The sequence below is a fragment of the Lissotriton vulgaris genome, chromosome 9 (genome assembly GCF_964263255.1).
Source record: "Lissotriton vulgaris chromosome 9, aLisVul1.2, whole genome shotgun sequence".
NCBI lineage: Eukaryota > Metazoa > Chordata > Amphibia > Caudata > Salamandridae > Lissotriton > Lissotriton vulgaris.
Genome location: NC_141697.1, coordinates 140833647 through 140848714, shown reverse-complemented (window position 1 = coordinate 140848714; position 15068 = coordinate 140833647). Strand labels below are relative to the sequence as shown.

Sequence of the window (15068 nt, the reverse complement as noted above, 5' to 3'; positions counted from 1 at the left end):
CCAAAAGCGGTACAAAAGGGAGTGGTGATGGACGGATTATCTGAATCAATCAAACACTCACACCCAGTCAAAAGATCTGGGTTTAATCCATCACCGTTCTTTAGCCCACTTTGCCACCCCAGTTCAGACATGGCTATATGCAAATCAGTCTGACCCTGTGCCTCATGGGAACAGTCCAGCCCGAACTGCCAAGCCATGTCTTCCCTGGACCGGAAACAAGCTTCCGGGGACCGGTTTCTGGCATTCCAGCCGTCTTCAGCCCGGCTTGCTTGAATCCAGTGGCAAAGTGAGCAAGGGACTCACGTCTGAGCATACCCTGCCATACTTATGGCAGCCAAAAGCGGTACAATAGGGGGTGATGATGGAAGGAGTATCTGAATCAATCAAACACTCACACCCAGCCAAAAGATCTGGGTTTAATCCATCACCGTTCTTTAGCCCACTTTGCCACCCCAGTTCAGACATGGCTATATGCAAATCAGTCTGACCCTGTGCCTCATGGGAACAGTCCAGCCTGAACTGCCAAGCCATGTCTTCCCTGGACCGGAAACAAGCTTCCGAGACCGGTTTCTGGCATTCCAGCCATCTTCAGCCCGGCTTGCTTGAATCCAGTGGCAAAGTGAGCAAGGGACTCACGTCTGAGTATACCCTGCCACACTTATGGCGGCAAAAGCGGTACAAAAGAGGTGGCAGAGTGGGCTAAAAAACGGTGATGGATTAAACCCAGATCTCTTGACTGGGTGTGAGTGTCTGATTGATTCAGAAGCTCCGTCCATCACCAACCCCTTTTGTACCGCTTTTGGCCGCCATAAGTGTGGCAGGGTATACTCAGACGTGAGTCCCTTGCTCACTTTGCCACTGGTTTCAAGCAAGCCGGGCTGAAGAAGGCTGGAATGCCAGAAACTGGTCCTCGGAAGCTTGTTTCCGGCCAGGGAAGACATGGCTTGGCAGTTCGGGCTGCACTGTTCCCATGAGGCACAGGGTCAGACTGATTTGCATATAGCCATGTCTGAACTGGGGTGGCAGAGTGGGCTAAAGAATGGTGATGGATTAAACCCAGATCTCTTGACTGGGTGTGAGTGTCTGATTGATTCAGAAGCTCCGTCCATCACCAACCCCTTTTGTACCGCTTTTGGCCGCCATAAGTGTGGCAGGGTATACTCAGACGTGAGTCCCTTGCTCACTTTGCCACTGGATTCAAGCAAGCCGGGCTGAAGAAAAGCTGTAATGCCAGAAACCGGTCCTCGGAAGCTTGTTTCCGGTCCAGGGAAGACATGGCTTGGCGGTTCGGGCTGCACTGTTCCCATGAGGCACAGGGTCAGACTGATTTGCATATAGCCATGTCTGAACTGAGGTGGCAGAGTGGGCTAAAGAACGGTGATGGATTAAACCCTCTTGACTGGGTGTGAGTGTCTGATTGATTCAGAAGCTCCGTCCATCACCATACCCCTTTTGTACCGCTTTTGGCCGCCATAAGTGTGGCAGGGTATACTCAGACGTGAGTCCCTTGCTCACTTTGCCACTGGATTCAAGCAAGCCGGGCTGAAGAAGGCTGGAATGCCAGAAACCGGTATTCGGAAGCTTGTTTCCGGTCCAGGGAAGACATGGCTTGGCAGTTCGGGCTGCACTGTTCCCATGAGGCACAGGGTCAGACTGATTTGTATATAGCCATGTCTGAACTGAGGTGGCAGAGTGGGCTAAAGAACGGTGATGGATTAAACCCAGATCTCTTGACTGGGTGTGAGTGTCTGATTGATTCAGAAGCTCTGGCCATCACCAACCCCTTTTGTACCGCTTTTGGCCGCCATAAGTGTGGCAGGGTATACTCAGACGTGAGTCCCTTGCTCACTTTGCCACTGGATTCAAGCAAGCCGGGCTGAAGAAGGCTAGAATGCCAGAAACCGGTCCTCGGAAGCTTGTTTCCGGTCCAGGGAAAACATGGCTTGGCAGTTCGGGCTGCACTGTTCCCATGAGGCACAGGGTCAGACTGATTTGCATATAGCCATGTCTGAACTGGGGTGGCAGAGTGGGCTAAAGAACGGTGATGGATTAAACCCAGGTCTCTTGACTGGGTGTGAGTGTCTGATTGATTCAGAAGCTCCGTCCATCACCAACCCCTTTTGTACCGCTTTTGGCCGCCATAAGTGTGGCAGGGTATACTCAGACGTGAGTCCCTTGCTCACTTTGCCCTTGGATTCAAGCAAGCCGGGCTGAAGAAGGCTAGAATGCCAGAAACCGGTCCTCAGAAGCTTTTTTCGGGTCCAGGGAAGACATGGCTTGGCAGTTCGGGCTGCACTGTTTCCATGAGGCACAGGGTCAGACTGATTTGCATATAGCCATGTCTGAACTGGGGTGGCAGAGTGGGCTAAAGAACGGTGATGGATTAAACCCTCTTGACTGGGTGTGAGTGTCTGATTGATTCATAAGCTCCGTCCATCACCAACCCCTTTTGTACCGCTTTTGGCCGCCATAAGTGTGGCAGGGTATACTCAGACGTGAGTCCCTTGCTCACTTTGCCACTGGATTCAAGCAAGCCGGGCTGAAGAAGGCTGGAATGCCAGAAACCGGTCCTCGGAAGCTTGTTTCCGGTCCAGGGAAGACATGGCTTGGCAGTTCGGGCTGCACTGTTCCCATGAGGCACAGGGTCAGACTGATTTGCATATAGCCATGTCTGAACTGGGGTGGCAGAGTGGGCTAAAGAACAGTGATGGATTAAACCCAGATCTCTTGACTGAGTGTATGTTTCTGTTTGTTTCAGAAGCTCCGTCCCATCACCAACCCCTTTTGTACCGCTTTTGGCTGCCATAAGTGTGGCAGGGTATACTCAGACGTGAGTCCCTTGCTCACTTTGCCACTGGATTCAAGCAAGCCGGGCTGAAGAAGGCTGGAATGCCAGAAACCGGTCCTCGGAAGCTTGTTTCCGGTCCAGGGAAGACATGGCTTGGCAGTTCGGGCTGCACTGTTCCCATGAGGCACAGGGTCAGACTGATTTGCATATAGCCATGTCTGAACTGGGGTGGCAGAGTGGGCTAAAGAACGGTGATGGATTAAACCCAGATCTCTTGACTGGGTGTGAGTGTCTGATTGATTCAGAAGCTCCGTCCATCACCAACCCCTTTTGTACAGCTCTGCCATTAGGCTGCACCTCCTCCATTTTCTATTGAATTGCAAATCATTTTACACTGGTGTTAATCTTTTGAGGCAAAGAGCACCATGGATTGGCCATGCATGATGCATACAAGCTCGCCACGGAGGCAAACTGAAGACCTCACTTGCAAAATGATGGTACATAGCAGTTGTAAACAGGAGATAGCTCGTTAAGGCGTTGCTCTGCTGCATAGATTGTAGAAGGCATCAGAGGAGTGATGCTTACATAAGGCAAGAAAAGCACAAATTCTATGGAGGGAGCAGTTGGTAGGGGAAGTGGGCGGGGGCAAGAAATAGTGCTTTAATCATATCAAGAGCAGCGGACAGGCACGGATTAACTTTAATCATCCTGTGCTTTGTCTCTGCTCCACAGAACTGACCGGAAATGACATTTTGCATGCACTGGGTTATTTATGGAGCCTGTTTAGAAGAGAGACTTGAAGACAACAAATGGTAAGCAATAGGTGGACTCCAAGCCTTTTTCTTCATACAATAGTGTCTCGCAAGGAAGACGCTAGCGCATGCACTCACAAACTAGACCCTAAAAAGAGTGCAAGCATAACACTGCATGCCCATAAACAGTTGGTTGTCAGAATATTGTGGACAAACATTTTGTTTACAAATCGACTTCCATAACATCAGGAACTAATGCTTATACGTGCAAGTTTAAATTTGGTATACTCAACTCCACACATATGTACCTTGACAACGTATATATCGGGCAGTCGATTTTTGGTCACAGTGTTTTGACAGGTCGGTTGATATACAAATCTCAATATTTTGGTCATAAACCCCCATAACCATGGCTTGCCCTCACCTTGAAATGTGAATCCCACGAGTAGTCGAAAGAGAGGATGACATCCACGTCCCGCTCTGGTTGCAGCATTAGAGGGAAGGGCGAGTTGATGGATAACCCTCCATCGACCAAGTGTAAGCTCTCCTCCATGGGGGTCAGTTTGTTAGGTGAGGCATCTAGGTGGTTGTCTAAAGGAACACACAAACAATACTGGTCACAAACACACATTAACTAGCAAATCACACTAACATTAAATGACCAATACTACGCCGAAATGTAAAGAGAACCATGTCAATGTGTATTTTTCTACTCTCGGTCTTGTGGCCAGGGGTCCTGTTCCTATAATTGAAAATATGATTTTGCTTATAAAATGGTTTACATTGCAGTTAAGTTGATCAATTCTTCCTCAAGTAGATATGAGCGGAATAGCATTTTGGAGGAATCAGTCAAACAAAATGTCAGATGCTCTGGGAGGAAATGAATCAACAATTCACCATCCAGAGCTGGAATTGGGTGAATGGGAAGCACTGACAGAATGTAAAATACTGACTGTCCCTAAGTGATGTAAGAGATTAATTATAAAATACAGTCTATATAATGCTTCACTGTGTCCTCGCTATTGTTTACTTCAAACTTGATTTTTACAGGCGATCCCCAAGGCACTAAAAGAGAAGACAAAGAAACAAACCTTTCGCCCTTCTTCCCCACCATATTAAACAATACTACCTCTGCCTGAAACTGACCTCTTTAAGACTCCTTTTCTCCATTCCCTTCTCTTTCTTCTAACATCCACCTCTCCCCTCCTTACCTCTTGGCCTGATATATCTGTTTATACAAACTAATGCTTGCCAGAACTCACTGTGATCCACTAGGATGTGCAGTGATGAGACCGTTTTATGTATTGTCCAAGGAAGACTCAATGTGATACCCAAAAGCTGATGGAGCTGCTGGAAAGGGGCCAGGGACCTCAGAATAAATGTCACTGCATCCTTACCACAAAGAAAAGAGTGTGTAGCCAACCAATAAGTAAGCTCTAACACATTGCCAAATCGGCTTGAGATATGGACTTCACAGAATGCAGATGCACACATCTGCCCCGTACACTACCAGAAAAAGAAATATTGCAAGAAGTATCCGGAGTCCCCTCAGAAAACTGTAAAGAAACACTTACGTTTCATAACTTGTGAGGAATCGAGCCACGGCTGGCTAGCGATCACATTCAACTCAAGAACAGACGAGGAATCATTTTGAAATGAGAACTCCGTCAAAGTGGCCTGCTTTGTCTATGACTGTCCATATTTCTGCTCAACTTATTCCTGTCACCACCGTTCTGATCCTTGTCCAGCGTGCTCATCTCACTATAATGCCACCTGTCCTCAGTCTCCGCATCACTCACATCAGTTTCGTTACTCTGACCATCAAGCTCAGCTTGATAGGCAGGAAACATTTTCCACCACTGACCATTGCTATCTACTTGGCGTTACCTCTGACCTCCACTATCTGAACGGTATCTCTATATTTTGGCAAACCGTTTCCTAACAATAAAGGTTCTTTGATGTGAATCCAATCACCTCATATGAACCTGGGCTTCTACGTCACCTCCTTTCTCTTCAACCACCTCTCATGATCACATCGCACCACATTAAAGGGATCACTGGATTTCATGCCACCTTGACATTGGCTTTATGGTGATTATGTGGTGTGCATAAGTGTTGGATTCACTCTTGTCCAAATTTGCTTTCATGGCTGAAGGTGTAAATTGGACTTCATTATCTGGCATCTGTTAATTGTAGGTTCAGCAACACCTTTCACTTCTAACCATCCTGCTAAATGGTTTATCAGAATTATCATGTATCTCAAGTGACTCAGAAGGACATCATATGGACTGATAAACTGCCACTGTCTGTCATACTCTGCTGGGACCGACATCCGGTACTGGAATGGGAGCCGATGTCCCCTGAAGCTTATCACTACAAATGTACTGTACACAGTCATGCACCAATGTTTCCGCCAATAGCAAGCAACCAGAAAGTACATTTAATTCTCTGATTAATGCCACTCATACTTAAATAACCATCGGATGCAGTCTCCGAAGTTTTTTTCTTAGACAGGAGGGTGAAACCAACTTATCACCTCTCACAAGTAAGCCATTCTATAAAGACAATTCATCTGCTACCTTGCAAAAAGACTGCAGATCTACACTTACAGACTTTTTCTAAGGCTATACTATCATATCAAAATTCATGACCTTACACAATTCTGCATTCTGTTATGTTATGTTATGTTAAAATAACTTATAAAGCGCTCAGCTGCCCCAGCAAAGGGGCGTCCCGATGCTTTTAGCAGCTCACAAGCCACTGACTACGATGGGATTCAGCAAGACATAGTCCAGGAAAGCTTAATTTAGGGGGAAAAGGTGGGTTTTATTTGCCTTTCTAAAGTCCAACAGACCTTCCCGTTCCCGTATGTGTGCTGGTAATGAATTCCACAGCTTTGCTGCCAAATAGGGGAAGGAACGTCCTCCAGCTCGGCAGCGTTTGATCAGGGGTACTCTGACCAAATGTTGACCCGCAGAGCGTAGTACGCGGGTTGGAACATACGGGGTCAAAAGGTTGCAGAGCATTTTGGGAGTTGTAAGTTTTAAAATTTTAAAAGAAAGACATAATGTCTTAAACTGAATTCGCTGAGCCATAGGGAGCCAATGGAGCCTCCGGATGGTGTCAATGATGGAGCACAATCGGGGAAGGCCTACTAAGGCTCTGGCAGCCGCATTTTGGATGCGCTGCATCCAAGAGATCTCGGCTTGATTTGCTCCCAAAAGCAAGGAACTAGTGTAGTCCAATCAAGAAAGAAGAGCGGACTGGACTATCTGCTGCCTAGTAGATGAGTTGAAGAACTTTAAAATAGGTTTAAGACCTCGTAAGATGCCAAAGCATGTAGGAGCGACTTTTTTTGTATGGAAACAGAAACTAAGGGGGTCATTAGGATTGCGGTTTTTCCGCATCCTCGGGGCCGGCGGAAGCCACCGCCGGTCCCGAGGATGCGGAAAAACCGCAGCGGACTGACCAAAGACCCACCGCCACATTAGGATGGCTGGTGGGTCCTGGTTTCCGTCCGCAGCTTTTCCGCCGCGGTCGGCTTACAACCGCGGCGGAAAAGCTCTAATATGGTGACGGTGTCTTCCAGACACCGTCCACCATATTAGGATGGCCAGTACAGTATGCTTTTCCGCGGCGGGTTTTCCGCTGTGGAAAAGCATACGGAACTTCACTGCGGGGGCCCGTTGCTGGCCCCCTAGGTGAAGGGGGGGTGGGGGGAGCACATGGGGGGTACCTATGGTACCCCCCTGCATTTGCATGCAGAAAGCGGCAGGCACCGCGCGGTGCCTGCCTCTTTCTGCATGCAAATGCAATGCGTGCATTTTTAACATTGCCGCGGGTGCAGCTTGAAGCTGCACCCGCCGCACTGTTAAAAATAGAGGATGTGACCGCCAGGGTGGCGGTCACATCCTAATTGCACAGGAGGGAACTCCGCATGCCATGCGGAGGTTCCCTCCTGCTCTGGGGTCACGGACGGACGCAAGTCCGTCCGCGATCCTAATGAGCCGCTAAGAGAGGAGTCCAACCACACCCCCAGGTTCTTGACTTCTCCCTTAGGTTCCGAGGCTTTACCCAAAGCATTGGGCCACCAGTGATCGCCCCATAAGTCAGCATTTTTGCCAACCACTAACACTTCTGTCTTGTTTGCATATAATTGCAAAAAATTAAATGTCATCCAGTCTGCCACGGCTGTGAGGCCGCTTTTAAACCTGGAGACATTCGGGGTCGATCCTCAGTTAGGGCAACCACTAGCTGCGTGTTGTCCGCGTATGAGACGATAGTGAGGTCCCATTGTCTGGCAACCGCAGCTAGTGGCTGAGCATAAAGATTGAACAATGTGGGGCTCAATGCCGAGCCTTGGGGAACGCCTTGCTCAAGAAGGTGCGCCTAGGATAAGAAAGGAGGGGTGGAGACACGAAAGGACCTCTTGGTCAGAAAGGATCTAAACCACGCAAGGGCCAGGTCAGTGATCCCTGCCTCCTCAAGACGGTGGAGCAGCACCTTATGAGACACCTTATGAGAGACCGTGTCAAAGGCGGCACTGAGATCCAACAGGATCAGTGCCGCCATTTGAACCATGGTCACGGATGGTCCACAGGTATTCCGTCATAGCCAGGAGAGCGGTCTTGGTACTATGACCGGCGCGGAAACCATGTTGCATTGCGTCCAGAATGTTATTGGAACGCAGGAAGTTGGTGAGTATGGTGTTAACATGTGCTTCCGCAACCTTCACTACCCAGGGAAGGAGAGTAATAGGCCTGAAATGTTCAGGCTTCATAGGGTCTCAACAAGGATTTTTAAGGATGGGAGAGACCCACGCCTGTTTCCATTTTGCCAGGACAGTGGCGGATGAGAAAGAGGTGTTGATTAGTTGGTGTAGCGGTGTCATGCAGAGCAGGGAGGATTCTTTGAACTGAGCAGGCTTGAGTGGGTCGGCCGGAGAGCCAGATTTAATTTTCACAGTCAGTCTGCTAAATTCTTCCGAGGAGATCTCCGTCAAGTTGGAGACTAGGACTGGTCTAGTGGAAAAAGGTGCACAGGAAGTAGTCATGGGAGGAAAGGATCGATAGATTGCCCGTATTTTCTACACGAAGAAGGAGGCTAATTCTTCACATTGGCGTTCTGACATAGGTATAGGTACCGAGGATTTCTTGGCACTGAGGTCTTTGAGAATCTTAAAAATGACTTTAGCGGGATTGGGGCTCAATTTAATCTCAGAAGCATAGTACTCCGCTCGAGTCCTGCAAACAGCTCTGTGGTATGTTTTAAGTTCGGCTAGGTAGTAGGCTTTTTTTTCAGGAGCAAAATCTTTTCTCCACTCGCGCTCGCATCTTTTACATGCCTTCTTCAGTAGTGACAAAGTGTCGTTATACCAAGGGCTAGATTCCTGCGTGCGACCCTAATCCAGGTTGCCGGGATAAGAGAGTCGAGTGCCCGTGTAATCCAGGCACAGAATGACTCATAGCCTGTCTCAACATTACTAAAAGGGCCTAAAGGGTCAGCTCCTAAAAGTGAGTGAAAATCTTCAAGTCGAAGCTTGCGCCACGGTCTTTTATATACCGAACGTTGAGTGTTAGTACGTGATGGTTTTGATATGGGGATGATCTTTTCGACTAGAAGATGGTCGGACAAAGCCATAAGAGTAGGGGTAGTCACTGTGGCAGTCTCAATGTTCATGAATATGGGGTCTAACAAATGACCTCCTCTGTGTGTAGGGCTTTTAACTATTTGATAGAGCTGAAATGCGGCTAAGTCGGCAAGCATAGTGTGAATGGTCTGGTCCTGCTCCAGATCAAAGTGGAGGTTTAAATCGCCGAAAATGCTAAAATTAGCCAATCCCACGGCCAATGTTCCAACTGTCTCTAAGAGAGCAATATTAAAGCCGGTGGCAGGTCCAGGAGGCCTATATATCAATAGACTAGAGAGGGTAAAATGGGTGTTCATAGAAATGCTAATGCGGGCGCATTCACCTCCCTCCATATTAACTTTATTAAGAAGACAGGTATAGCAAGACCTGGCAATCACAGCAATGCTGCCTCCCCTAGTCGCTCTATTCACCAAAGAAATCGAGTATTCAGGGGGTAACGCCAAATTAGGTACGGCCGCCATGCCATCGCTAAGCCATGTCTCGGTCAAAAAGAATATATCATGAGTTTCATCAACGATAAGGTCGTATATTTCAGCGTGGGGTTTAACTAAAGACCTTACATTAAGCTGCAGTATTTTTAGTCGATGTTGAGGGGGCGTGACAGGAGGAACGGAAAAAAGCATAGGTTTGGGAAGTACAAGAGCAGCTAATAGGGCCACTAAGGGGGTGAAATGGGGAATTGTTGCAATGGTGTAATGGAGGGCGCAGGTTTAATAATGCCGCTCTAGAATAAATACAACTACCTGGCGGATTTCCGCCAGCGATTCTGGCGGGAGGCAACGTACTAGCGTGGACGGGCACAGACGGGCTTGCCTTTATCGCGCCTACGGTGCGCTGCTGGCGCCCCTGCTGCGCACGTCCGCTGCGCTCGTGCGCCATGTTGGACTTAAATAGGTGGCAGGGGGCGTGAGACAACTAGAGCGCGACCAAAATGGCGCGCTACCGGAAGTGAGTGAATCCGGTCCTTGCTCTTGTCAGTGCCCTCCATAGCAATCAGCCAGAGGCTGCGGTGGACAGGGGCACAAGAGTGTGCAATGGATCAGGTAGGTGATCGGAGCGATTTAAGTCTTTTAAAAACAGTGACAAAATAAAAGCAGAAATTCCCTCCACCTACTGAAACTAGTGCCTAAATACAGTAAATAGCAGTTGCCATGTTTCCCCGTGTCAGCAAGATCGGAAACTGCCAAAAACCGTGTGCCCACGCAGTCACTTTGCTTTAAATAGACATTACGGCGTGAAACAACTAGAGCACCGACCAAAATGGCGCGCTACCGGAAGTGAGTGATTCCGGCCCTTGCTCTTGTCAGTGCCCTCCACAGCAATCAGCCACAGGGCTGCGGCGGACCGGGGCGCAAGAGTGTGCAATGGATCAGGTAGGTGTTCAGGGCGATTTAAGTCTTTTAAAAACAGTGACGAAATAAAAGCAGAAATTCCCTCCATTCACTGAAACTAGTGCCTAAATACAGGAAATAGCCGTTGCAATGTTTCTCCGTGTCAGCAAGATCGGAAACTGCCAAAACTCCACCAGTTTTCCACACCACTCCCCCATTTCGGGAGTTTTCCACACCACTCCCCCATTTCGGGACAAATTAAGTAGTTCTTCACCTCAGAAATTATGCATTCTTCAACTAAATTTTCCAAACCATGTTCTTGCACATTTCCACTTACAGGCACCAGGATAAAATAAAAATCAACCTCAACTATCTTTCCACCGCAATATATTCCACCCTGAAGTAAACTCAAGCAGTTTAAGGCTAATCTTTACAGTCTTGACGTGGCCTTTTACATTTTTCTCTTGACAACATATCCACTAATTGGAGATAATCTTTCCTATTTGTGGGCAAGCAGAACATCCTTGCCCATATATAAGACTTGAATTTTTTGATTCCCCTTACATGGACTAACATCTCTTTCTCGATCACAAAATACATTGTTTAAACAGCTCTCATTCTTCTTGATACAAACCCTTTGGGGACCTCTTCGGCCCCATCCAACTGGGACAGTACAGCCACCATACCGTAATCACATACGTCCACAGTCACAAATGTTTCATGGCTATCAAGATACAATTGTAGAGCAAGATCTGATACAATGCTCTGATGGAATACCTCTCAACATAACAGAGACCATATCACATTTTACCATTCTGATTATAACCTTCTGAAATTAGCATCCACTGGTGCAATTATACCATCTTTTTGCATTTTCTTGAGAATCTGGGACAGCTCCCCTCCCTTACACTATGTAGTACATTCCAAAACCTGTATTTAACTGCAACACTTCAATTTTCAACTTTGATAGTGTGGACTTAATTCTTGATTCTTCCCTCTTTTTAATGAACAATTTGATTAACCTTTTCCATCCAATTATGTCCTCTTTCAGTATTTACTAATGAAACCTCACATTTCTCTCCAGGTCTGATAACATGTCAAAATCAGCCTGGTGCCACCACTGCAACACATTGATTCCTTTGTGAGACACATTTACATTCCCTTCAATCTTCTTGTCATGAAAGCCAATTTCTGGTAAAAAATTGATTCTTCTACCTTCAGGTTCCTTGGTTACTGCATCTGGAGGTAGCAACGTTTTCTTTTATTAGAGTACTTTGCATTTTCCTATAGAAATAATTGTGATGCGTGCACGAGATGCGGGCACGAGAATGTCTACACCCTCAATGTTTATGGGCACATGAGGATCACTGCAACATTTATCATTCAGAACACATTCTACTTCGAAAATCTCTCTCACAAGCACTAATTCTTTTATTTTCCTTTCTACTATGTCAGCTTCTCCAGAGACACCACAGTCTTGAACACTCCTGATGGTAACACGGTTGTTGTTCCCTTTCCTAACTGTACCAAAATGCCTACTTTATTATCAATGTGTAATGGTGACTAATTTTGTTTTATTTTATTATTTTTAAAAAAATGGATTGTCAAACTATAGGGGGTTAAGAGAGGATTATGTGGCCATTTTTAAACCTGATGATGGTTAGTTACCACATGATTCTCTCATTAATGACCTCAGCACAGACAGTGGCTGGTCACTGCCATTATTGGCTGCAATCGACGTCCAAGCCGAGTTATGCAGACATTTGTATTCTTTTTCCCTACAACTTGGAATATATCCAGTTCGCATCCATTGATTACTTTTTATTTTCAATTTATACCTATGTTCCATCTGTGGTAAGTTTGTGCACCCTTTTCACCGTTTTTCTTTTGTATGTTTTTTATTATCATTTAGGAAACTTTTGCTCCGTTTAGGATTCAATAATTATTTTTGTTGCATTCCTATTTTTTTGTTGGCTATCCAAGACGTCTTTGCCTGATGGCTCCCCGCTTAAGTGCTTCTGTTTTTTATGTTTTTTAGCTCACTTGCAAATATTATTCAAAAAAATTTGCAACTACTTTAGATTCTTTTTTTGTGTCTTTTTCATAATATTCTCAGACATACTATACTTTAACCTACAGTGCGCATTATGACCCATGGATTACCGAAACAGGGTTGAAGCCTTGACTTACCATAAGTGGTTGAACAAGAACTTCATGATTAATATATAGATATTTTAGCTCAATATCAATTGTTGTTTAGAGTTTAGACCTTGTCTCTCAAATTATCTCACCACTTGTCTAAACAGGGTTTGACTTGTTTTTTTAAGATGTGTCTATTCGCCATGTACATTGTGTGTATTAACTCAGTGTACTGGGTGCGGTGCTATTCACAATTAATATCAACCTATGCAACTACAATGAAGCTGCATGGTGCGAATACACTAATACTAACTGGTTTCGTAGCTCTGCATCATCTCTTCTCTTACTAAAGTTGTTGTAATTATGCATACTTGACAAATACGTATTTGTAATTCTGTGTTTTTTCCAAATCGAATAGGAAATATTTATGAGTGGAACCACTGTTCCTTGCTATATTTCCTAACAGGAGTGCTGGAAGAGACCAAAGGGAAATCATCTGATCACTAGATGTGAACAAAGTTGTACATTTGAGGTGTGGTAGCGAAACCCTAGGGAACGAAAATGCTATCAAACAAATTGTAACACATGGTCGAAAGGGTGCGATAAGTATCAAGCACAATAAATGGAAGAGCATTTTGACCCAATTGTCAGAGGTGGTAAGAACGTTCTTAAGAATAGGATGATAAAGAACCACGAAGCAGTCTGGTTTCATAGGCAATGATTGAAGTACATGAGATTGATGATGAAGGCATTGTGTAGGGTTTTAAAACATTCAGAAATTAAACCTCACATGAAGCTTTCCCGGCTGCCAGACATGTATACAGAAATTTTCCTAAAAGATCCTAAATGAATAACGCTTATTTAGAGCGAGGACGAATTATTAACTGATAATCCCAAATCCAACTGTATTATATAGTGTCCAATTATTTTTTCTGTTTATTTTATCTTCATGTCATAACGATCGAAACAGTGAATGTGTGTTTCGTAACAGTAAGTATAAACTGTTAACTTCATTAGGGCTTCTGTAGCGTATAGTTTTCTTCAGTGTTGGTAAAAGTGTAATGTCTTCACTAATGTTCTGGGGAATGGTTCCCTCAACATGTTCTTGATCTAGTATAGCGTAGATCACATTGATGGATACCATTCCATACAGCATAATTGCAGACATTACACTCTTACTGAAAAAAGCTCTATCACAAATGGCTCCCATGGTTACCAGATCTCATGAAATTTTGAATCCCAAGGACCTACGAGTATGCAGACTGCTGGACACGCATAGTGATCTACTTGAGGTGCATAGTGCCAGGACAGAGCACACTGTGCTTTTAGAGGGGACTACCTTGATTTCGCGGCTGTTTAAAAGGCTCCTTTCGTTAAGATCTGAGGGTGCTGGGGAGTGTCTTGCAGCCTCAGAATTGTGGTGATATATGCAAAATGGTTCACCAAGTAGTCAATATCTGTGGAAACTAGGCTGAAGAACTTTAAAAATCCGTCTGCAAACTTTTTTCAAGATGAGCCTCTGCACCAGAGTTTGATGCTGCCATGCAGGGTAACACAGCAGGACGGAATCACTCACTTGACCCTTCCAGCTCAGCTCGACCTTTTCATCTTAGCTCAGGGCTGTGGAATGGTTGCCAGATTTCCTACTCATATTGCCTTCTCAAACACTGGAGCTTGCCTCAATGTGGCTTTAGCAACAGTGCTCTAACCCAGACTGCTCAGGTCGAATCATCTTCGTTGCTCACAAGCCCATCAAAACTTGTTGGCGACTGCCATCGCTAGAGCGTGATGTTGAAGTGGCTCGGCTGCACAGGCAGAGAATAGCCTTAACGTCTTGTGTGCTCTATACTTTGATTCAGTGTGACCTACCACAATTACTGCTGTGGCGGTTCCGATGCCCTAAATCATTTTTCTACACACTACAATAAGACAAATTGCATTATTAATTTGAGTGTGCATATGCCATCAACTTAGTAAAGCAATCGCTCTTTAGATTTCACCACAGTTCATGGAAAAACTCTGCTCAGCTCTTTTTCCTTATAGAAATGCAAGTTAGGTTCAAATAGTCCAAGCCATATTAAAGCCAAAGTACAATAAATTTAAGAAACATTTAGCAAGCAAAATGACAGGTCAGTTACACAAATCGGATTAAGAAAAATGGAAGTATGCAATTTTAACATTTCGAGGTCGAAATAACCAAGAAACAATCAAGTGCCACTTAATGTCGCAGGTAATCCGTGCAGGTTGCACTCAGCAAACAAAAATGGTACCCTGGGACTTAAGAGGTCATTTAGAAATCGAGCACTGCTCTCTTGACTGAGGGCCTCCAACTGCATTTAGAGATCACAGTCTCCTTGGTGGTGGAGCCCGCTGTAATGAAAGTGCATCAGACACATTGGACGATGCAC

At 45.6% G+C, this 15068-nt stretch overlaps 1 protein-coding gene across 1 annotated transcript in view; it reads right to left on the bottom strand.

Moving 5' to 3' along the window:
- Positions 1 to 15068, bottom strand: part of PLA2G4F (phospholipase A2 group IVF) — a 299483-nt gene that overhangs the window by 39964 nt on the left and 244451 nt on the right. The window contains exon 18 of the mRNA XM_086937219.1: positions 3965 to 4131. Within this exon, the coding sequence (XP_086793345.1) occupies positions 3965 to 4131 (167 nt within the window). The remainder of the gene's footprint in view (positions 1 to 3964; positions 4132 to 15068) is intronic.